Source organism: Rhipicephalus microplus, chromosome X, assembly GCF_043290135.1.
Source record: "Rhipicephalus microplus isolate Deutch F79 chromosome X, USDA_Rmic, whole genome shotgun sequence".
NCBI lineage: Eukaryota > Metazoa > Arthropoda > Arachnida > Ixodida > Ixodidae > Rhipicephalus > Rhipicephalus microplus.
Genome location: NC_134710.1, coordinates 195,844,597 through 195,869,415, shown reverse-complemented (window position 1 = coordinate 195,869,415; position 24,819 = coordinate 195,844,597). Strand labels below are relative to the sequence as shown.

At 44.5% G+C, this 24,819-nt stretch overlaps 2 protein-coding genes across 2 annotated transcripts in view; one reads left to right on the top strand and one right to left on the bottom strand.

The window, feature by feature from the left end:
* Positions 1-9,618, bottom strand: part of LOC119177354 (Fanconi anemia core complex-associated protein 24) — a 43,215-nt gene extending 33,597 nt beyond the window's left edge. The window contains exon 1 of the mRNA XM_037428839.2: positions 9,019-9,618. Within this exon, the coding sequence (XP_037284736.2) occupies positions 9,019-9,151 (133 nt within the window). The 5' untranslated portion in view covers positions 9,152-9,618. The remainder of the gene's footprint in view (positions 1-9,018) is intronic.
* Positions 9,619-19,068: 9,450 nt separating this feature from the next.
* Positions 19,069-24,819, top strand: part of Syn1 (Syntrophin-like 1) — a 182,352-nt gene continuing 176,601 nt past the window's right edge. The window contains exon 1 of the mRNA XM_037428838.2: positions 19,069-19,582. Within this exon, the coding sequence (XP_037284735.1) occupies positions 19,135-19,582 (448 nt within the window). The 5' untranslated portion in view covers positions 19,069-19,134. The remainder of the gene's footprint in view (positions 19,583-24,819) is intronic.

The following is a 24,819-nucleotide window of genomic DNA, read 5'->3' as shown; positions in this document are numbered from 1 at the left end:
GTCTCCCTTCGAAGCCAACGCGAGCGCCTTTGCCCTCGCTCGAGCAACCGGGCCTTTGCTCCGGTGTCTCCGTGGATCGGCTTTACCGCGGAGACGTGCTCGTGGCACCCCTGTGTAGTACTTTGTGCCCGTGGCGTGGATAAGCCTACTTGCTTTCCCGCCGCGCCTATTTGCAACGGGCTGTACTGCGTTTGGTGTTGCCACAATAAAGTGTTGCGACTTGAGCAGTATCGTGTTTCCCGCCACGGCGACGGTTAACGCGTGCCCTGCGGCTCGCTAAGACCGGACCCACGCTGGTGGCCGTACTCCTTCGGGATACGTGTACACCACAACTTCCAGCCGACAAGAAAGGAGGGTTTGCCGTTCTTTCTTACAAGCTTTTCAGTTCTAAAGCAAGTGAAGCTGTTTCATCTGTTTTCAACTGTTACGACAATGTTGTTCTTTCTAAAGTCAAGTCTCAGGCAAAAAAAGATGTGTGAAAAGCTCGACCTCAGTAAACTTGTTAGTGACATAGCAAATAGCAAAAAAGATTGTCTTGAAGTATTCTTCAGTGCGAAAACACATAAGCCTGAAAAACCATTTCGTGTTATCGTTTCAGAAAATGGCACGTGGCAAAAAAATGTTGCGTTGTTTTTACAAAGTAAGCTTGGTCTATTAACAGTAAATGACCTATTCTCGTGAAAAATTCCCATCAAGTTCTTGATTTCGTCCAATCCCGTTCGAATCAGCACATGTGTGGTTTTTTTCATTGATGTAAAAGATCTGTACTATTCGTTGCCTCACAAATCGATTCTTAGTTGTGTAGAAGAGAGCATTGACAAGCTTGGTAGCATAGCATTTCAGAATAGTGCTGGTATATCGTCTAGTAGCTTTTTAGAACTTTTATCCTTTTATTTGCAATCTACTTTTATTCAATAGAATGTGAAGCCCCACCTTCAAAAGGAGGGTATTTGTATTGGATCATGTATTGCTCCAATCTTAAGTAATTTGTTTTTAGCCAAGCTCGACAGAACCGTTTCTGGTGACCTTAGTGACAACCGAATCATGCGCATCTTTAGATTTGTTGACGACTTCCTCATTCTTGTTGACTGTGACCCCATTTTTTTGTGCCCTAGATATCCTCAACTTCATCAAGGAGCGGTTTAGTCCTTTTCAGTCGCCAAGTACGTCTTACGACCAGTACGTCGTACTGGTCGTAAGACGTACCGGTAAGACGTACGACCAGTACGTCTTACTGCGACCAGTAAGACGTACTTGGTCTTACGACCAAGTACGTCTTACGAAGTCGTACTTGGCGACTTCAGTCGCCAAGTACGTCGCCTCCTGCACGTCATGCCAGCACCGAAAACGTACCACGTCTCTTTCCGCGGGACCATTGCAACCACTGCCGTGCCCGTCCACTCCCTTTGAATTTGTGGGCATAGACTTATACGGACCTCTTCCGCTTACGCCAGCTGATCACCGTTGGATTGTTACTGCCGTGGACCACCTTAGTCGCTACGCGGAGACGGCAGCTCTTCCGTATGGTGCTACCTCTGAAGTCGCTAATTTTTTCCTTCACGCCATTATTTTACGACATAGCACACCGCATGTGCTTCTTAGTGACTGTGGCAAGACATTTCTTTCACATGTCCTTGCTGATGTTCTCCAGGCCTCTAGCACCATCCGCAAGACCGCATCAGCGTATCACCCAGAAACTAATGGTCTGACTGAGCGTTTTTACCGAACTTTGTCCGACATGATCTCCATGTACGTTCAACTGGATCTCAAAAACTGGGACACTACACTTCCTTTCGTCACGCTTGCATATAATACTGCCATACAGCGTACGATGAATTACAGCCCCTTTTTTCTCGTGTATGGCCGTGTACCGACTTTTGTTCTGGACACCACCTTTTTATCCACATCTTCCGTTCCATCTTCATCTTTCTCAGAAGAGTTCGCCGCTCGGGTCGCCCGTTGCCGTAAAATCGCCCGTGCCAACACTGCTACCATTCAGTACAAGAAAAAAATCGGCATTGATGCAAAGCGTCGAGTTGTTCTGTTCCGCCCAGATGACGAAGTCCTTTTGTGGACACCTGTTCATGCACCTGGGCTCTGCGAAAAATTCCTTTACCGATATCTCGGTCCATACACCATCCTGGAACGAACATCTGAAGTCAACTATCGCGTTGCTCCTATCAACGCGGCTCCTGATCGTTGTTGCCGCCACAACGAGATCGCCCACGTCTCTCAACTGAAACCATATATTCCGCGTCCCAACCCTTTCCAAGTTGCTGCCCTCTTTCACTAAGGGGGAAAATAGTGTGAGCGCTGACTATGTACTTCATCTTCATCTGTATGACCCAACTATTGTACTGATCATCATCGTAATGTCATGCGGGCTCGGCCTCTATGCAGCTGGATTAAAAATATAACCTGGTTACTGCCGCACGGAACGTGATCTCATTATATATATATATATATATATATATATATATATATATATATATATATATATATATATATATATATATATATATATATATATACACACACATACATAATGAGGCTCGTTTTTCGTGTTTCGATACAATGTTAATATATATTTACACACACACACACACACACACACACACACACATATATATATATATATGAGATCTAACAGACAGTAATGCCAAGGAATATTTTTTCACCCACTTTTCTTTCTTATTTACATTCCACTGGTTCAAATAACTTTTCCTATACATTCCTTGGCGTTACTGTCTGTCAGATCTCATTAATATCGTGTCAAAACACGGAAAAATGAGCCCTTAGGTATACACCTCTTTTCCTTATTCATTAACGAGGGTCTCGTACTGGCAGACTTGGTGTCATTAGGTTGTATACAAGGGAATATTGATCAGCTGCCCGCTCGTAATAAGTTCACGTGCTATGTGACGCCACACATGCGCATAAAAGAGTGTTTCACACTCGTCGCTTGGCTTATAGATGGCGCTGACTGACAGTCCTACTTCTAAATTCACATATAAACCCAAAAAAGTGGATGGAGGGAAGGCCGCTGTGATAGCTCAGTGGTTAGAGCATCGAAAACGTTATTCGAAGGTCGTAGGTTCACTTCCTGCTCACGGCTGGTTATTTTTTCACCCACTTTTCTTTCTTCTTATTTACATTCCATTGGTTCTAATAACTTCCCCTGTACATTCCTTGGTATTACTGTCTGTTAGATCACATTAATATTGTGTCAAAACACGGAAAAACGAGCCCTTAGGTATACACCTCTTTTCCTTGTATATATATAATGTCCTGTCTAGTAAGAACTATCAAAAAATTTGAATACCACTTCTATTACTTTCGCAGCCTCTTTAATAAAGTTACAAGGAGCACGTCAATATGATTGTAGAAACTGCTTTTATCCAGCGTTTGAAGCTCAATTACTTTTCAGCGCACTACCGTGTACGAAATAACATGAAAAATATTCAAATTGTGTTTATTTCACTATAACAAAGTGGCCTCACTATAACAAAGTTGCATCTTACAACACAATAAGATTGTTGTATCCAAAAATATCCTATAAAGATATATTTCTAAACACTATGTTTATTGCAATACTGTCTTAATTTACTTCACTATAACCGATGTTTCGTTATATCTTGGTCATGTCGACCTTTTGGTGTATGTCGTAGGGGGTGTCTTGATAGCACTTGTGTGTCTGTTCATGAAAAGCCATGGAGAACAAGGCCATTAGCCAGCATATTTGCAGGGGCAGTATAGGTGGCTATGACATATAGGCCAATTCACCATATGTACATTCCTTATTGGTGTGAGAACTGACATGCAAAGCGACTGTCTTTCTCCTCTCCTGTCATGAAGCCTACTGCAGATGCCACAGGGAACAAGTGTGGCAGGGGAACAGGAGAGTGCTCTTTTATGGCCAGATTGCAATGCTTGCTAGTGTTCCATTTTGACTGGGCCTTTAGAATGCATGACTTCACGACCTAAACTACGACCCAAAGCTCTCACACAATATTATATGCATATCAGTGAGCTAGATAGTTTTCAGTAATGTACCATTTGCATCAGCACTCCTGAATCAATAGTGGATATCGAAGTATGGTGAATCAAGAACCACAAAATGAATTAAAAAGCCAAAGAAAGCAAATACCTTAATAGCAATTTCACTTTAAACAAAGTAGTTATCATTGCTTAGGAATAATATTCTGTGTATTGTTGATAGCTATTGCTGATGCAGCAGTGGTGACGCCCCATGTCAAGAAAAACCAAGTGTTTTAGCGCTATTGTTTTGAGAATATTGTTGCATGAAATGAGACGAGATGTGACTATTTGCGAGTGTAGTTCACACTGATCAATACAGAGCACAGCATGCACAGCGGGCAAGCCAGTCCTCTTTGTCAGCTTTAGTGTGCAGAATTTCTCAACCTTGATGTGTTAGCTACATTACACCCCAGCTGTAAAAGCGCCATCTCGGTGCACTTTATACATGGTCTTCAGAAGAAGGGTGGTACAATTTTAACCTACTGACGTAAGCTACGTCACTGGGGGTGTTCGCAGACAGGTTACTCTCAAGAGACTAGAATGATCCCATAGCTAATGTCCGTTACCTGTCATATAATACGGTAAGGTTCCTTGTAACAAGATAACAGCTTCTTCGACAATCCAACACGACGAACTGGACACTACAGAAGCAAATGTCGCCATGTCTGCCGTTGTAGAGAGCCTCCTGGATTGCTTGTGAAGCCAACAGCCTAGAGCGGCAAATCTGACGTGCATGATCGGCACAAGCGATAGCATAACGTGCGTATTCGCTTGGCAGAGGTGTAGTTATCGATAGTAGGATGTCCATTGGAAAGGCCAAATCGCAGCCATAGAGCATATAAAAAGGTGAATAACATGCGGAGTCATGACAAGATGAATTATAGGCGGACGTCACGTGACATAGCGCTAGATCCCAGTCATGGTGGTCACATGAGACATATCGAGAGCATGTGCGTGAGCATGCGGTTTAGGCGCTCAGTGAGGCCATTTCATGGGTTGAAGCCTCCCAGACTATTTTACGTAAGAATATCATGCTGTTGGAAGGAAATATTTGCCACCAGTGGAATGACATTCAGTTCTCTAGCAGTAAATATGTTTGCTAGCAACCAAGAACTACGCCAATCAGGCCAAGAATATAGTCTGAAGTACTTTATATCAATGAAAAAAAAAGAAGCTTTTTTTCCCTGTTTCTTACACTCAGTATGTGTTGTCTTGCTGAGCACAAGGTCTTGCCATTAAATATGCACTGAAATAGACTAGACAACATGAGGTTCCGTATATGTGCCACCACACATGGGCAACTAAGCATGCAACCATTCTTTGGAAATTTGCAGAATTGGATGAAAACTTTGAAGGAGTCATGAGCCATCTTTGAGGCTATGTGAAAAAATACATCCTGCAGAAAGCCGACGCTGTTATGAAAGCTCACCCACTTCTTGCAGCTGTGCACAGCAAGAAGAGTTTACAAATGAAGCACAATGTCGCCATGTTCTCAGGCACCCTCTTTTTATACAGAGGCCTGTGTTAACTTTCTTCAGAACTTCCTGTGCCTACTGTTCAACATCAAACAACAGACAGCATGTTGTTGGCCAAGAGCCGATATAAATCAAGAGCAGCGTTTGGATTAGAGTTGCTTTTGCCCACGAATCACTACGCTCCAAAATCTACTAGCATTACACAGTGGCCTTAATTTAAGCATACTGGTAGGGCATTTTTAAAAAATTCACATAGTACATATATTTAGCAAAATATGTCTAGTCTTCCTCAATTAATTGATATGTGGGGTTTAGCGTACCAAAACCACCATATGATTATGAGAGACACCGTAGTGAAGGACTCCGGAAATTTCGACAACCTGGGATTCTTTAACGTGCACCCAAATATGAGCACACAGGCCTACAGCATTTTTGCCTCTATCGAAAATGCAGCCGCCACAGCCAGGACTCAATCTCGCGAACTGCGGGTCAGCAGTCAAGTACCTTAGCCACTAGACCAATGCGGTGGGGCTCGTCTTTGTGTACTAATTCTAAAGAAATCTTTTTTTTTTAAATAGCTTCCACTGCACTGCCAGCGGTGGAGCCAGAATTTTTTTTACTGGAGAGGTGCCCATGACAAGTCAGTTCTTTTCGGTGTCAGGGGGGCTCCAGCCCCCCCGCCATACCCCACGGTGGCACCGCCCCTGTCCATTGCTAAGAGTGAAACATCTAATCTCAAGAATAGTGCTGACTTTCAGATTGAATATCTGAAATCGCCACTTTCAATCAAACGTTGACTGTATTTGTCTTTGAGAAGTTCAAATACTTTGAATAGTAAAATTCCAAGGTGAATAGAATCGAATAGCAAACATTATTAGAAAAATATTTGAAATTTCCAATATTCGCACATCCCTACTAATAATCAAATGTGAGTAGCGCATGTCTTTGTCTTTTTTTGTGTGTGTGGTCGTCTGCTTTATTTTGTGCTAATATGTATCGATCAGCTAGTGTTAACTCAACCAAAAAAGATCGTTTTTCTCATATACTCTCAACCAGATCGCTAGAGCGCATTATAACAATGGTGATTACAAACACATGCATGTGCATGTACACTGTCATGATTGGAAATGTCGTTCTTGCGTAATAATTGATGTAGTTCTAAATTCTGAGCAAAATGCAACTCCTCTTACGTAAAATTGAGGAAGCACGAAGCACAGGCACCCAGTGATTCCCATTCGTAGATTTCCTACTACAGCATTTACCAAATTGTCGATGATGCCCATGTTTGAGATAATCATGTAGGGTTTCCTTGGCACAAGTAGAATCTTGTTAGGGAGATTCAAAACTCAGTATGCTACTTTTTGCAACACTTCATCGACTTGCTGTTTGTTATGACAGTTGAGATAAATGCCATCTGGAGCAAGTCCTGTCGAGTTGTTTCCCCCTTCAGATGTATCGCCATAGCGGAGCTGGTGGGAACAGCAATATCCTGATTAGCAAGGCGATGGCACCCTCTCCTGAGTAGCGCCAAAGTCAGCTGCATACTTCTGAAATGTGTTTAGCTATTTTGAATGAATTACAGTGATTACTTATAAGTTATTTTGGTTGAATACATTATTTTAGACCTTCTTTGTTTATTTTAACCCAGTTGTGAGCATCGCTTACATTGTTTCAGGCCTGCAATGTGAGCACTTGATTGTAAACATGCACACGCCGCATGAAATGTAGGGATGAGTGACAAGCTGAGCCTCTTAGCTATGCACTTGAGAAAAAAGAAAAGCACTTTTGTGCTAGTGGGCTTTTACATGCTAGCCTGAATCTCTTTTGCTTCATCCTCAATGATGCAAGAATTAGGCAAACAAGCAACACTTGAATAGTTATCATCATGAAAAGGCATTGTGTACAAAAAGAAGAAATGTTTTGGCTATTTTCAAATAAGCAGTATCAATTTCATGCAAGTGAATTGGAAACTCCACTAAACAGTTCACTGTACAACATCATCAGTTGCTACAGGACCTACAATGATCTACCTCTATAGTGGGTAGAGTGTGCTCACATGCTAGCAGAAAATGACGCCAACATTTAGTGGTCTTGCGCTGCAGCAGCACTCAGTGGCTTGATGAGAGGACAAGAATTCATGCTTGGCAAGTAGCCACTATAGTATCTATATGTGCATATCTATTTCAATGGGATATGCTGTCAAGGACGACAGAAGATTAGGCTCAGTGATTAAATTAAGAGATTTGCAGGCATTAATTGGAATAAATTTATGCAAGACAGGCTGAATAGAGGCTTTCACCTAGCAGTCGATATTAAAAAGGGCTAATAATGACGATGCACTGCAGCTGGTGTACCAGCAGTTGTACAGAGACCAATAAATGTCCTCACAACCTGTGGGACTGTGGAAAATATTGGTTGTAAGGGAAAACTGCGTAAACTGACCTTTGAACTGTTTATAGATGTATCATGGTATCATTATAGCAATGTTTTTTGTTGTTTTTTTTTTTTTTGAAGCAAACCTTTCTTTTTTATGCCACTGCAGTTCTACATTGGTTGGTAGGCCAATAGATATCTTGCCCAATAGAATAGCCATTTTTTCGTGCTTTGCTGTCAATATGAGATACCGACACGTGAAACTGGCTTATGTAGTTTGTAATTTACCCACAAATTAGTCCAAATGAGCACACCAGTACTTTATGTGAAAAAGCATTAAATTGTTACATGAAATCTGCAAATGTAAGGTCTTCTTATAAAAAATCCTCAAAACACACAGATCTCTAATAAATGATCACATGGTTATACCTTGTAACATTCAATAACTTTCTTGAGCTTCAGAATTTTCAAATATATTATCTACATTGCCTTACATAATTTTTGGACAGATATGTCACTTGGTGCTCCGGCTTACATATGTGGCACCATTGAGTGCTGCTACGTAGATTGTAGTCAAACAAATAGTCAATCAAGCCCATACGTATGCCAGCTGATGATTATCTCTCAAGTATGCGCACTTTTTAATAATATAGTGTAAAACATTCAACGGCCTCTTTCATTCTGTCAAGTTTGTCACTTTCTGAGTACCCATTGCGTACGTACTTGTTCTTGGGCGATCATTCAGAATGTGCCATGGTGACGTAAAGAGCACCGAATCCTTAAATTTATCATATTTATCTGTGCATAGACCTCTCATCAACATATGCATCTACAAACATTACACTTCGCCTCAATTTTCCTGACGTCGCCGCGTGACCTTTCTATATTTCTTTTCACCTGGTTGGAATATCGGCATAGCTTGAGAACGATGAAATGCATAGAAGGAAGCACTACACGAGATAAAGTTGCTTCGCTTTGAATCAAGTCACGGTACGCGAGAATGTCTTTTTTGTTGTTGTTGTTAACGTTTTGTTCGTCCGAAGGTAATGTCCAGAGCTTGTTCATAAATGTGCTAACATTGTTAACATGCGTTAACATACTCTTAATGACAAGAATGGTGGCAAACGCTTACCCTTCAAGGCGGTGTGCAGCTCGCTGCCGGCCCATCTTTCAGCAATCACGATATGGCCAACAGGTACACGGACGTCTCTCCGAATAACGTTACAAGTCAGCTGGGAAATCTGTCCAGATGTGCTCGTGTTCATTTCGCAAACAATGGAGTTTGGTCTTAAGCCATGCTGAACTAAGCGTTACCACACTACTACCAGAGAACACCTACCACTCTACAACTTACAACAGTGAAAATACCCGCGCTTATCGGAGTCAACAAAGCCACGCGACTCGTGACGAAGCTGGAGAAAGGAAAGCTTTATTCTATAGAGTTAATATACAAACTCTGTATGCGTATTTAATATACTATGCGTACGATAATAACAATAGAGCTTCATACAATAATACGAAACTATGATCCTAACACAGACTGGTACACGGAGGAACTCAACGTTACTAGATTATTTTCAGTTGTAAAACTGGCCGGCGCTGCCCGGAACCGCCACCGATCTTTCTCTCTGTGGCGCTGCAGTCGCAACCGGCTCGGTTGCCGGGGCGCTCGCAGGCGGTTTCGCTTATGCGCCGCAGTAGCCGGCGCATTCGGTGCCCCGGTCTCCGGCGTTTCTTGTTCACGCGGTCGTTTTCAGAAGTGCTGAATGAGCGATGCCGTTCGAGTGGCACATTTAGTGATTTTCCAGCGACTGTATTTCATTGCTGTGGGCCTCTGCATGTGAGGCTGAGGCCGACAATGCCGACCTGCTTCGTTCCTGGGTGTGCCAGTGGCTACAGCAGCAACAAGAACAACACGGACAGGCACTTCTTCTCGGCTCCCAAAGATGCGACGCTTCGCTCGCTTTGGAATAAGGCCATCCCGCGTGCGGATAAGGAGCTTTCACCGGATAAGGAGCTTTTTTTTTTTTTTTGGTGACGCGCATGCATTTCTATTCCAGATTCCTTCAGCGAGAGCGTGCCTTGAATGTACAGGTGAAGTCGGCGCGCAAACGCGCTAAGCTGCTGTAAGCACACTGGCAAAGTTGTAGAGCTTGTTGTAAATGAAAAAAAAAAACCTTGAATACATGTATCTATTCATTACTTTTTTCTGTCAACGTGATTTCGTATTTTGTAGCCATATTCACCGTAAGCAAAAAAGATGTGGAGTTGATTTGTAAATAAAAATGCTTGCATGTATCTATTCATTACTTACTTTGTTTCTCTTAACATGCTTTGGTATATTGTAGCAATATTCACCTCAAGCAAAAAAGGTGTGGAGTTGATTGTAAATTTAAAAAAAACGTTGCATATATTTTTCTACTTTGTGTCTGCCGTAAAGTGTGCACTGTGAAAACCAATAAATTGCTGAAAAGAACATTATGCTTATTGACATGTAAGCTGGTTTAACTTCGTCAGTTAATTGACTCAATAATTCTTTCAATTAAAGCTATTTCGCCTTTTGCAGAAATGTCGCTTCTTGGTGGCGTTTGGTAAAGCTAACTGTTGTCAGGGCAAGACATGGAAAAGGTACTATTCGAAAAAAGACGTCGAGACTATTGGGAAGTTTCGTCTTCAAGTGGCCATAATTACTAGAGCCACTAAATGACGTAGCTCCAATGGTGACCTTGCTTCTTTGGCTGGAAACAAAATGAGCGGTTTCGTGATTTTTTATAAAATTCGGAAGAGACAATCAAAATAAGTTTTAACGGAGGCTTATTCCATGCTACCAGCTTGCGGCAGACCGTTCACGCTCGTGGTTGACTGCCGGCGAGCAGCCGACGCAAGCGCGCGCAAACTACGATGCGCTTCGGCTGACCTGTTGTAGAAAGCAATGCAATGAGCCGTAACGGACGGCTTTTCTGCCCCACATTAAGCGATCCTGAGCAGCTACTGGAAAGTACTCTGGCCTAGATGTAGTCTGGACGCGGACAACTTGACGGGTAGCGGGTAATCTTTGATGTTATCGTGCGCTAACGTCATGAGAAGGCCGAAGCGGCGTTGGGAGAAGCGCCGTTGCACGCGATGAGCAGCGGCCGGGTAGAGCAAAATGCGGCGGTCCCGCTCTCTCGCGGCACGCTGAGAAACGGAGACGCCGGCGGCGCATGGGGAGAGTTTTACAACTGAACCTATCTAGTAACGTTGGAGGAACTTTCCTCCGTGCGAAGGAGAGAAAGGGCTTTCTTCCTTTCCTCCGTGAACTCGGTGGGTGTTCTGTGGTGGCCACTCGAACAAGGAAGGATCTGACCACCCGCTCGGTGGCGTACTCAGTATAAAATAGCCGCAACAGGAGGCCCATGAAGACCTAAGTTTGGCATCAAAGTTTTTTTTTTTTTTCAAAAAAAAATATTTATTCATGCAATTATCTATATTGGATCTACATTATGTCCCGCTAATGACGTTTAATGCACCGCCACAAAAAATTTATAAAATTTGACTAGTAGGTGTTGTCTTCGTGCATTTGTTTTGCACAAAGGGTACACATTCATGTGGTTTAGAGGTCCGTTCGATACGCCTGAACCATATGAACCAGTTCACGAGGTGCTGCTGGTAGGTAGGTGTTCTGTGGTGCTGCACCTAGCCATTCGTTTCAATGGTGCAGGATTGGCGACCTCTGAACCCTGACATTCGTTTTGGAAGGCGCAGAAGAGGTGCAGCGCTGGTTCATGATTTTCCTGCACCTCCTACGCTGACGGTGCCAGCTAGTGCAGCCGCGCGTGCAGCTGAGCAGACGATGCCGCACTTTGGCGTAAGCGCCGTACACACCTCCACAAACGCGACGTATTTTGCCAAGATGTTTGTGCCCCATAGACTGTACCAACGCCTCCTAGATTTTCTGTGCCTGCCGGATGAGCACGAAACGCCGGTCATCTATAGCGGCGCTGCCTACGTATGAATAAGGGTCTTTGTACTCAGCCTTTAAGATCGGCAATTTTGGCGTTTATTAGTAATGTTCAAGGATGCTTTGTATTAAAAAAGTTGCTTGCTGAATGACGGCGTCACTTACGTAGGGTTAACTATAATTACGTTTACGCCTTTTAAAAAATTTTAACGTTGCTTTTGTTGCATATAAGTTCCAAAAAACGTAAAAACTTATTTAAAGACACCCCTACTTGAGTGACGCCACCACCGTAGTTCCGACGACCGCCGCTTCCCAAGTGACCGCCGATAATCCAGCAGGCACGAGAAATCTAGGAGGCGTTGACTGTACGCATGTGCGGTTTTACATCGGTCAGTGTTAGCTGAACGATGTAGGCTAAGCGAACAGAAGGCCTGCACTTTCGGCACATTGTCATTCGTTTCGGGTGTCGCACTGTGCCTGCACCACTGAACTCAGTTGCACAATTTATGAACTTTGCGTGCACAGCTGTGAACCTGCTCCAATTAGTGCAGGTGAATCGATCGGACCTTATTGTACAATTTAGAAATGTGGTAGCTTAGGCTAGTTGGTATGGCATGACGATAGTTAGAGCGCGAGAACAAAACGACGACACAGAGACAAGAAGGACGACACGCGTCCTTGTCTCTGTGTCCTCGTTTTGTTCTCGTGCTATAACTATCGTCATGCCTTATATACAACTTCTAGAACACTGTAGATGTACTATTGTGGCTAGATGTACTATACATGTATTCTTTTGAGGAAGCGTGAGATTGGTGTTCTCTGGCGTGCACGTGTGTAGCCTAGTAGTAAGACACTCGCTTTCGGAGCGTGAGGGCACAGGTTCAAATCCCTGCACTGAAAATTTTTTGTTGTGATATTTATGCTGAATGCATTAATGAGACTGACCAGCCGCTCGTGGCGCTGAAAGTAGCGCAGTAGCTGCTCGCTCTACTTCCGAGCTGTGCGGACGTGTTTTCGCGCGCTCCGCCTGTTCGGCGGATTCAAGGTCGTGCAAGGTTGTGCAAGGTCGGTTGGTGCAGCAGTGCGCAACGAGAGAGAAGTTTCTCTTCATTTCTTTGTGTTTGTGTAACCATTATTATTTTTTCTCTCCTAATCAATAATTAGCGTTGCGAGTATTGTAGGTGTGGGACACGGGCAACGTTGTAGTGACGTTGCCCGTGCTAGGCGGCGGTTTTGAAGAAGGTCGGGGCACCCGATTAGTTGTTAAAGAGCTAGAGCCGAACACGAAGGGGACCTAGTGAGAGGCTACTAGCGAAATTGAACACGTATGTGTGCAGTGTAGGCGGCAGCTTCAAACAGTTGTTGAGGTAGGAGAGTTAACGGAGGCGGCTGGATAGCGGGATTAGAGTTGAAGGTAGGCCTGTCGAGCACTCGGTCCGATGGTCGGGCGGGCGATGGCTAAGGAGGCTAGGAAAACCACGAGCGAGAGTGAGCTGGTGCAGTGCGAAGAATGCAAGCGCTGGTGCTACTTAGATGAGACAGCATTCACGAGTTTGGCCGACGCGCAGAAGGCGAGCTTCGTGTGCAAGCTGTGCGAGGCACTGAAGGCGGCCGTGCAGCGCATGGAGGCTAGCATCAAGGGGCTTCAGGGGGAGCTTAGGGAGGAACGGGAGCAGAGGATAGGACTCCAAAAAGAGCTCGGAGCGTCGCGTGAGCGAGAGGAGGCTACCGCCAGCCTATTAGAGCAAATGAAGGACGACCTTCGAAAAGAACGGGAAGGGCGGACCGAGCTAGCGCAGCGGGTAAAGGAGCTAATGGCGCTTTGCCCCGGCCCCGAGCGGTGTGAGACGGAAGGCGTGGGTAGCGGCGAAGGCGACAGGTGGGAAGGAACAGGCGAGAAGGGAGGTCAGGGGGCCGCAGTGTATGACCACAGTACGGAGGCTCCGAGAACATGCAGCTCGGTGGCGCAGCAGTCTTCAAGCAGGGCAGAAACACAGGACAGACGGCAGAGAGAGAAACAGGTGAAGCAAACATGGGCGCCATCGCAAACAGGAAGCCAGAGATTGGAGCGTAGAAGGATCCTAGTGGTGGGGGACTCTAACGTTGCCAGGGTTAGGGATGGCGTATTCACGACAGTGAAGGAAGATGGGAGAGTGAGGGTGGAGGCCCAGTCAGGGACGAGCATGGTGCATGCACTGGCCAAAGCTCAGGAGGTTGTAGAAAACAGCATGGAGGGCGAAAGTCTAGTCATTATTCATGCAGGGCTCAATGATGTCTTGAAGGGCAAGGATCAGAACCTTCAGAGAAAGTTAGAGGGTGGGATGTGTAAGCTCCGGACCGCCTCTGGGAGTTTGCATGTGACAAAATGCACAGTCCCAGAGGTCTGGGGGCAGCCTCGTGGGATTGAAAGGAGGGTAGTGGAGGCCAATTGTGTGATCAAGGGTTTGAGCCGGCAACTCGGATACAGCGTAATGGAAGTTAACCAAGACGTGTACGAGCCCGACGCGCCCCGCCGTGGTGGTCTAGTGGCTAAGGTACTCGGCTGCTGACCCGTAGGTCGCGGGTTCGAATCCCGGCTGCGGCGGCTGCATTTCCGATGGAGGCGGAAATGTTGTAGGCCCGTGTGCTCAGATTTCGGTGCACGTTAAAGAACACCAGGTGGTCGAAATTTCCGGAGCCCTCCACTACGGCGTCTCTCATAATCATATGGTGGTTTTGGGACGTTAAACCCCACATACCAATCAATCAATCATGAGCCCGGCGCTCGCCCCTTTGCACAGGATGGCATTCACTACAGTGGAGCGACGAGCAGGAGGGTCGCTAACAGAATGGGTCGCCAAGCCATAGCTTTTTTAGGGGGACCCAGAGCCCTGAGGACAACAGTGTAGCCAAAGACGGACCTAAAGAGGCACAAGTATTCAAGCCACACGAAGTCCGTGGGAGACGAAATCGACATAAGCACAACGGCCGAGCTAAGTCAGACGTAGGCTATATTAACATGCAGGGTGGCAGGAATAGGTTAAAGTGGGAAGAGATAGAAGAGCAGTTGAGGCAGGAGGAGCTGATGGTATATGGGGTTGTGGAGACGCATCTTCGGGACCTGGAGCAACCACCCTGCAATCCGGACTATGTATGGGAATATTGCAATAGAACAGAAGGCAGCAAGAAGGGGGGTGGAATTGGTGCATTTATACATAAGAGCATGGGTTGGCAGAGTCAAGCAGGGATGCAAGGAACATTTATGGCTAAAAGAGAAAGTGGCAGGGCAAATGACACACCTTGGTTTCGTATACTAGTGGACGGGAACATAGGCCAGAGACGAAAACCAGGCAATGGTAGAGTGTATATAAAATGACATTCAGGACTTAGGAGGAGAGTGCGAGATAATTATACTAGAAGATATGAATGCGCACATAGAAGATATAGATGGGTATACTGACTCAACAGGCAAAATGATCATGGATATGTGTGAAAGGCATAATTTGATCATTTGCAACAGTACCGAGAAGTGTGAAGGAAAAATAACATGGGAGGTAGGAAGGCTGCAGTCAACGATAGATTATGCACTGTTGTCACATAGGATGTATGATAAGCTCAGGGGAATGCACATAGATGAAGGTGGCTCCAGAAGTCTGGGTATTGATCACAAACGTATCAAGCTAAGTTTTAGAATAGCAGCAAAAGTGGGAAGGAGACAAGATGAGCAACTACAGGAAAATTTTCATTCAGAAAGGCAAATAGAAATCGCTACTAAACAAATTGAGAAAGTAATCACTGAAGATAATAAAACTGTGTGGACATACACAAATCTAACTAGACTGTTTGGGCTAGAGCTTGCTAAAGCACGTGACGAGTCACCCCAGAAAAGAAGACACAAGCCCAAGAGTTGGTGGGATGAGGAAGTTAAGAGAGCCATAGCAAAACGTCAGGAAGCCTCTAGGGAACATAGACATGCTAAGCAATGGGGTGAACCGACAGATGATGTTGAAAAAAATTGGGAAATCTTTCTAAGCTCTTGAAGGGAAGCATCCCTCTTATCAATGAAAAGATTAGAAGGGTGCTCAGTGGCTGGCAGAAGTACATAAAAAAGACAGAAAGGCAGCTGCGAAATTTTGGAACCATCTAAACTCCCTAAAAAATGGAACAAATCTAGAGCAGAGGTTTATAACTACAGCCCAAGGTGCTAGGCTAGAAGGGGACGAAGCTATTGAATATATAAGAACAAGGATGACAGAAAAATTTCAACAAAGAAGTACTTTATGCACCACAATAGATAAGGACGAATCAAGTGGTGCAATGACTCCATTTTCACAACGAGAGTGGGAAAGGGCTGAGAAAAGGGTTCCTAGTAGTACATCAACAGGCCCAGATGGCATTCAAATTATGCTGATAACGACATTAGGTCCGAAGTCTATGCAGGCTTTGAGAGAGGCAGTGAGCAAAATAATAATCGATGGTGAAGTTCCGGATGGATGGAAACTTAGCAGGATGAACATGATCTATAAAGGAAAGGGGGACAAAGCTGACATAAACAACTACCGTCCTATAACAGTGACATCAGTGGTCTACAGGCTGGCGATGCAGATTATAAAGGAAAGACTGCAGGCATGGATAGAGGATGAGGGGGTGTTGGGGGAACTGCAGAATGGGTTTCGGAAACACAGGAGATTGGAAGACAATCTATTCTCACTGACGCAGTGCATGGAAATAGCAGAAAAGGAACACAGGCCCCTGTGGCTAGCATTTTTGGATATCAAGGGAGCGTACGATAGCGTGGTTCAAGAGGAATTGTGGGGAATACTGGACACACTAGGCGTGAAACATGTAGTCACTAATCTTTTAAAGGATATCTATAAAGGTAACAAGGTAGTTATAAAGTGGGAAAAACAGGTATCCAAGCCTGCAGAGGTAAAACGGGGGCTTAGGCAGGGGTGTCCCCTGTCACCCTTATTATTCATGATGTACCTACAAGGATTAGAGGCCAAATTAGAGGGAAGTGGACTGGGCTTCAACCTCTCTTTAGTCAAACAAGGAAAACTTATTGATCAGGCACTACCAGCATTAATGTACGCAGATGATATAGTGCTAATGGCCAACAACAAGGAAGATTTGCAGAGATTGATGGACATCTGCGGTAATGAGGGAGATAAGTTAGATTTTAGATTCAGTAAGAAAAAATCAGCAGTCATGATTTTCAATGTCAATGAAGGTAGTGAGCTTAGAATACAGGAGGTCGTGCTAGAGATAACAGATAAATACAAATATCTGGGCGTATGGATAAGCAAGGGGACCGACTACCTAAGGGAACACGAAATATACGTGACGACTAAAGGTAACACGAATGCAGCAGTGATGAAAAATAGAGCACTGTGGAATTAAAATAGGTATGATGTTGTGAGAGGAATATGGAAAGGGGTCATGGTTCCTGAGCTGACGTTCGGCAATGAGGTCTTGTGGATGAGATCAGAAGTTCAAGCAAGATTAGAAATTAAGCAACGTGGAATAGGTAGGCTTGCTTTTGGAGCTCACGGGTATACACCAAATCAGGGAGTACAAGGTGATTTGGGATGGACATCATTTGAGGGCAGGGAAGCTAGCAGCAAGATAAAATTTGAGAAGCGATTGAGAGAAATGGGGGAGGAGCGTTGGGCTAGGAAGGTTTTCAGCTACTTGTACATGAAGAATGTCGATACAAAATGGAGGAAGCGAACCAGGAAGTTGACTGGTAAATACTTAGAAAACAGCAGGTGGCCAAACCAAAGAGAACTATCGGTTAAGAAGAAAGTGAAGGAAACGGAGACTGACATGTGGAGAATCGGCATGATTGAGAAGTCCGCACTAGAGATCTATCGAACTTTTAAGCAGGAAATTGCCAAGAAAAGGATCTATGATAATACTCGGGGTAGTTCTCTACTGTTTGAGGCCAGGACGGGAGTATTGCGAACCAAGACATATCGGGCCAAATACGAAGGGGTAGACACGGTATGCAGTGCGTGTAAAGAGGAAGGAGAAACCGCTGAACACTTGATAATGTTCTGTAAGGGGCTTCACCCTATAGTTCAGGATGATGGCGCAGAGTTTTTCAAAGCACTGGGGTTTAGGGACAGGGAGGGCAAAATAGACTTTAAGCGGGTAGACTTAACTAGAAGGAGGTTATCTGTTTGGTGGCTAAAGTCAAGGCACGAGTGAAAATTAAACCCTTCATTGCAAAGTATGAATCCTCAACCTCACTATTTAAAGAAAAAAAAAAGATAAATCTAATTGTTAGTTCACTAAGTATTACGGCTAGGTGGCGCTAGCCGCCGCCCGATTTGAAGGGTACAGCCACATCTATTCATGTATCTATCCACCCAGCTCAGCTATGGTGGCTCAGCCATTGGGCCCTACGGGAGCGTGCGCTCTTTACGTAAGTATGTTTCTCTATAGATGTATTTACATATTACAACATGGAGGAGTTTTGCCTTCCTTCATAAGCAACACTGTCTACACAATACCAAATGTAACCTCCTTAATTAATACGCATCATCCCTTCATTATTTAAACAATTAGCTGTAGCTCAACGTTCAACCGCTGGACATGTGAGACAGTTTGTTAGAAAACCAGCGGGGCGACTTCAAAATAAATATGTTTGTGCTCGTTCCAAACTTCAGCGCATATAGCAACTTCTAAAACCCACTGATACACAAATACCTTGTATGTAGATTACAAATCACACAGTTAACTGCTACATACGAAACTGCTAAAAAAATCTAGAACCTAGGCTCTAACTATCTTTATAACTACAAGAAAAAAACCACAGATCCTCGTTGAAATTAATAAGTGAATTCAAATGACATGTAAAGAGTCATGTGATGTAACTGGATGGCATCTACACTACGCAATTAGCTAAGAAAAATAATTGTATAAGAAAAAAGCGGTTATAATCACTGTATTTCCTTGAATTATCTGAACCATGACCCTCATGACTGGTGCGTGCTCGTTGAGATCGTGCGCATGAATGCGGACAAATATGTATGGAATATTCTAGCCACCGTAGCATGGAGACAGTACCATGCACAGTACATTTGAATTTTGAACACGGAACTGAGTGGCTCAGCCACTGTAATGAATGACTGAAACCGAAACTACAGTGTACCGAAACCACTGTCGGCTGAGAAGTGCGAGGTTACACCACTACGCGGCCTCCCTGGCCTCTCTTTCTTGACGGCATTGCGCGTGCGCGGTCGGCCGTGTGCTGCGGCTGCTGCCGGCTGCGCCCTCAGTTGCAGACGAGGAGCAGCTCGCGAGCCGTCGTCCGTCGAAGCTAAGATGGCGACCACGACGTCGTCGTACACTCGCACGGGCGTGCTCGAAGTGTACGCCAAACAGCAGTGGCACAAAGTGCTGGCGACGCTCGAAGAGGACCATCTTAGCTTATGCCTGGACGAGAGCTACGAAGTACCACCGATCACTAATAATGGCACGCTTTCGGATAGCGAACCGAGCGACATTCCGGAGAGCATCGCCAACACCAAGCGGGTCGTGCGAGTAGTTAAGCAGGACAACAACGGTCTTGGGATCAGCATAAAGGGTGGCAAAGAAAACAAGATGCCCATCCTAATTAGCAAGATCTTCAAAGGCATGGCGGCAGACACGACGGAACAACTTTACGTCGGAGACGCCATCCTGTCGGTCAACGGGGAAGACCTGAGGGACGCAACACACGACGAAGCGGTCAGGGCCCTCAAGCGTGCCGGCAAGGTTGTTGACTTGGAAGGTGAGCAGTGTGGCAACATTTGTTGTCGTCACCTATTGTTTAGCAGTGACACAGCGGCCGCAACTCTCGCATGCTGCTAGCCGTGCGTGCACACTCCATGAGCTGCGCTTGGAGGGGGCGTGTGGCATGTTTGGTCACTACGAAGAGTGGAGAAGATCCCAAACCTCGGTGCCACGCCTGGTGCGCCGTGATTTGGGCACACTCGCTCTTCCCCAGTTTAACATGCCTGGCACCGTCGTTGGTATGGCAATTTGAATCCACAGGCGTGCATTCCCTGCTACCGCGTCTATCTTTCATTTCGATCTAACTTGTGTGCCGGCTGCTCATCATGAAGTCGCGATCGTTCGTTCACTATCCAGAATGGTCAGAATACCAGCAAGTGTACCTTAAAAGCACGTTTTAAACAGATTTTGTGGACTGAATTGTTAATAATTTTAATCGACCGTTTCACTTACTCCTGACACGTCGCGCGGTTCACAGCTGCGTTAGTTACTGTATATGCTACCTTTAAAGGTAGCACATTCAGTAACTCTAAGCTGCGTGGTATCTTCCGTAATCGCTTCACCGATCGACGATGTGAATGGCACATTTGCAGTGTAACTTACTAAACGATTTCCTATATAACGAGTTTCAGTGTTAGTACCGAACTGATATGGGCGTACCATAGCGGTGTCGCTTTGGCTATTTACTCAACCGCTTATGACAAAAACAAGACTGTATCCACTTGAAAGCGTCTGATAAACGTTGTGCCTTGTTCTTGTCATGAGATGTAGAAGCTGTGATGTTTATCTCTCGTTAGAGTTTGAACTGAAATAAGGTGAAACAACCAGGTGTACAATCGAGAGTTCTCGCGAGATTCTGTGGCGAGGATAAGTTGTGCAGCGCTCATTTCTCATCTCATATTTTTTTTTCTTTCTCTACATGTACGCCTGGGCGATCACTGATCTGTTATCTGAGCTCTACTTTCTTTTCTAACTGCTTGTCAGGTTTTCATGTATTACTAAAAAGCAAATAAAATCCGAAATACTGCATTCAAAGATAACTTATATCAGCAGCTAAAAACGTGATACACTTGCAGAAATCGCATTCGTCGTGAAGCTGTCCGCAATCAGTAGTGCATAGAAGCAGCCGGTTCAAATGTAGCCATAGTAAAAGACGAATAAAAACTGGGTTGCCACTTTACGAGATGGTACCAGATTGATTCTTCGAGTCGCCGAGAGTCGTGGCTCTAAAAAATCACACAACTTTTGACAGAGAAGTTTCACCAGCGTATGACACCAGGAGTTGAAAGTTACTCAACGGTATGCATAATGACAACAGTTAAATATGTGAATGATGAAACCAACCACGTGGGGAATGTCAGTAACAAATTTTGGGGTCCTGTGGTCTTGCCAATGAAACGAACAAAATGTGCTTCATTAAATTGCAAATGCTGTAGTTGTCTACTTTATGGAAACTTAAGCATATATATTTTGATAACTTACATTCTCATTTGAGAAGCGTCTTTATGTAACTTGCAGTTCTTGAAAATTGAGAATCTCGGAATGGTCCACTGCCCTCACAATTCATCACAAAGGCCTTGTTGTCCTCAGAACATCACCACTCTTGCGATATTTGCAATTAGTTATGCCATTTTCGGTTAACGAGAATTGCTTTTCATTTTGCCTTTCCAAATCTTTTACTTGAATATGACAAGTGAGAACGTGTGTTTCTCCACGTTAGTGGGCACATCACGACTGCATTGTGTGACGTTGTGAATGAAGTTCTACGCACGAGGAATGAGAACTAACAAACAATAATGCCTGGGAAAGTATAAGTGAGTTATTAGAAGTAATCATAATGTAAATTTAAAGAAAGAAAAGTGGAGGAAAAGGTCAATAGTAAGTAATTGTAGTCTATATTACAATTACTTCTAGTAACTCCTCTATACTTTCCCTGGCATCATTGTCGGTTACGTCTCATTAAAATTGTGTCTAACAAAGAAAAGAAGCCCTGAAATATGCACTTTCCTACGTACAAGTGAGTCATTTAAGATGGTATTTGGCCTCATCCCTTGATATTACTGATAGAATGTTCGCCGCAATGTATTTTGAAATGGCCAATCTGGGAGAACCAAACCGAAATCTGCTGACCAGGGCTGGGCAAAGGTACTTTGCAGTGGTATTAAACTACCTTGCGAGATACCTAGACCGAATGTGTATAATATGCAAATACACGATAATAGCACAAGAAACATCTGATAAGATACTAGCCATTTGTATCTTGACGCTTTCGTGGTCGCTGTAAAATGGGTTGTGTTTGGGAAGTACAGGAAATATTTTTTCCCACCGCATGAATTTATTGATGCTAAAGTGTAGGGTGTTAAATGATAGGAGAGGAATCGGCCTTTCCAGCGGTATTAATTTAGAAATACAAATTTACGTTGAATATTGTCAAAAAAATTGTCAGAACAAAGAAAAATACAACAAAACGAAGAAAAATGTTCATAAGGACATCAGTGTTTTTCTGCACAGGGTGAACATAAAAAAAAGATCAAAGTCTACTTGTTGGACGCCATTCCGTTACAGAGTACACAATGCTGCAAATATGAGCACTGTAAGTACGAAAGTTATTTTCAGAAGAACAAAAATGTAAGTACCCATCAAGCAGTTTTTCGACGTGGTGAACCAAAGGTTGGCTCACTATAGGTTGGCATTTGGAGAATGTGCATCCACACGTACTTATTCGTGTGGCTGCATTCTCTGTCACGAAGTCTGCGACATGAACAACACGAAGCAGCCTCCGTGCTGCGCTCCGAATCACTAGGCCAATGTCCGTGCAGTCTTCCCGTAGAGACTGCAGCCGACGCCAAATGCTCCCGCCCGAACGAAGTTGACACATTGCACATAAAAGCTAGGACCTCAAGTACGCAGAATACATCTACGTAAACGTGGGGCAGCAATGCAACTACCCCCCCCCCCCCCCCCCCCCCAAGAAAAAGAGTGAAACTTACTGGTAGATACCTGCTGATGTTCCGGGGCGGCTTGACGCACAAAAGACGACCGCACTGAGGTGTGACAAATCAAAGTCGTCTTCTGTGTGTGCTGCTATCATCACCCAGAGATTGACGCTCAGATTCATCGGAACCCGTCAGACTTGGCCGTTTTTTGTGGAGCATCAGAGAGCGACGCCATGACCGAGACCACGAGCGTTCATCTCTCCAGCAGCAAAGGCGCTTTCAACCCTCCCTCCCCCCCCTGGTGGAAAAAAAAAAAACTGAAAAGAGAAACTTGAGTGATGTTAGCTGTCCATAAGCGCTCAGAGAGCGCCGTAATTTGAACTTGAAGTCCTCGTTAACATTCGCTTATTCCTGGTTATGATTCCATCATTGAAGCTGTTGCAGGTTAGCAGTTTGTATGCAAAGTATTTCACCGACATTCATAGTTTCTTTATGCACTAGAGACAAGAATGCAGACAGAAGGGGGGACAATGGATTCCATCCACTGTGTTGGTCTTTTGGTTCCAATTATTTTATTTAGCCCGAGTAAGTGTGAACAGCTTAGGCTCTTCTTCTCTCACACCTCCTTAATTTTGTATATCATCTACAATAGCATCTTTTTCTAGAGCGTAAGCTGTTATGAGCCCACAATAGCAGCCGATGTTGGTGGCGTAATTGTCCGTCACAGCTATCACGCGCACGAACAAAAAGGAAAAAAATTCGGCAGATCTCACGTACAATAAGAATCGTCGTTATGCGAAGCATTCAGATGGAACGTAATTGTGGTGTAATCTTTTTTCTGGAGAAAAAGGAATGACGCTGAATATGTGTGCAAATGTTATACACACAGACATATTTTAAACAGTAGCATATGTTTTATATAACTTGTTGTTTACAGTTGCGTAAACATGCCGCCAGCAACATAGGTATGGTCAACACCATTAGTGACAAGCTGGTATATACGTAACACTTGTGCGTGCGAGGAAGGTAGCCCAACTTCAGTGGATGGCTCTCGACTACTATTGACGTTAACCCGACGTGACACTTGTATTGTAGGATTACATATGTAATGTTTATAAATTAGATAGCCGGCACTGCAACCACAATTGACGTTTCACCAATTAATGTTACGCATGCACAGGGTCGTCTTCCAACACACTTACGAGACCTGGCGTGACTCCGTGGTAAAAGACTCGATTACCACACAGAATTCTTGGGTTCGACTCCTGCTGGTACATCCCCATATTTATTCTTTGCATTCATCTGGTCAATGCTGACGATGTCAGTTTTTCTTAACGCCCTCACATTTCAGATACCAATGTCTGTTCTCGTCGTTCCTGAATAAACTGTCAATGACCACTTGGCGCATACCCGCATATCGGGGCTTTTTGTATACGGATATGTGCCGCACGAGTCTGAAGGAAAGGGTTTGGCGACGAAAGTGACGGGATTTTCATGGTTTATTCGTGTCATGACCGGCCACATATTCTTCCAACCCTCTTATCCTCCCGTACTTATTTTGGTCTATCCCTAGGTGATCACGAAGTCACCAAGACGTAGGCAACTAGACAGACGAACGGACGGACGTAGATAAAAACGCTCATAATGCCTGCAGTCCGCCGAGAAATGCTTTGTATTTTAAACAAGGTTCGTCTCAGATTCGAACGCCGGCCCCCTGCGTGGCAAGTATGTGGTCTACCAGAGAGCCTAGTCATTGCTTCAATCTTTCTGAGATATAAAAAAAAAAAACCTTATACAAGCGTAATGCATACTAGGGTCACACCGTGTAAATAGCGCAACGAGTGGGCTGTTCCCACCCATTCCTTGGCTCAACAATAATTCTTTATGTCCTCATCAGCAACAACAAAGAGTGCAGCTACTGATCTTGGCTTAGAAACGCGCAGATGGGGGGCGCTTCGCTTCTTCGTAAAATAGGTTGATTTATTGCGTGTGGGCGTCTCGCCTCGCAACTGTATACTCGCAGGCGTCGAGTTTACAAGGGGCTCCATGAAGGCCGCACTGCCAGCTTATGCTGCGCCTTTGCGGTATGTTCCGCGCCGGCCTGACGTGTTTACCTTATTTTATGATTACATTTTGTGGTTGTTCCAATGGCTTATTATATTGTCGTAAGGTCAACTTTTATAGGGTGAACGCGGGTACGATGAGGAATCTGCAGTTTTTCTCTGCCGTGTGGCACAGTGCATTCTTATCGTGGTCTAAATTTCTTAGGTGGTCTAAATTTCCAGAATTGGGTCATGTT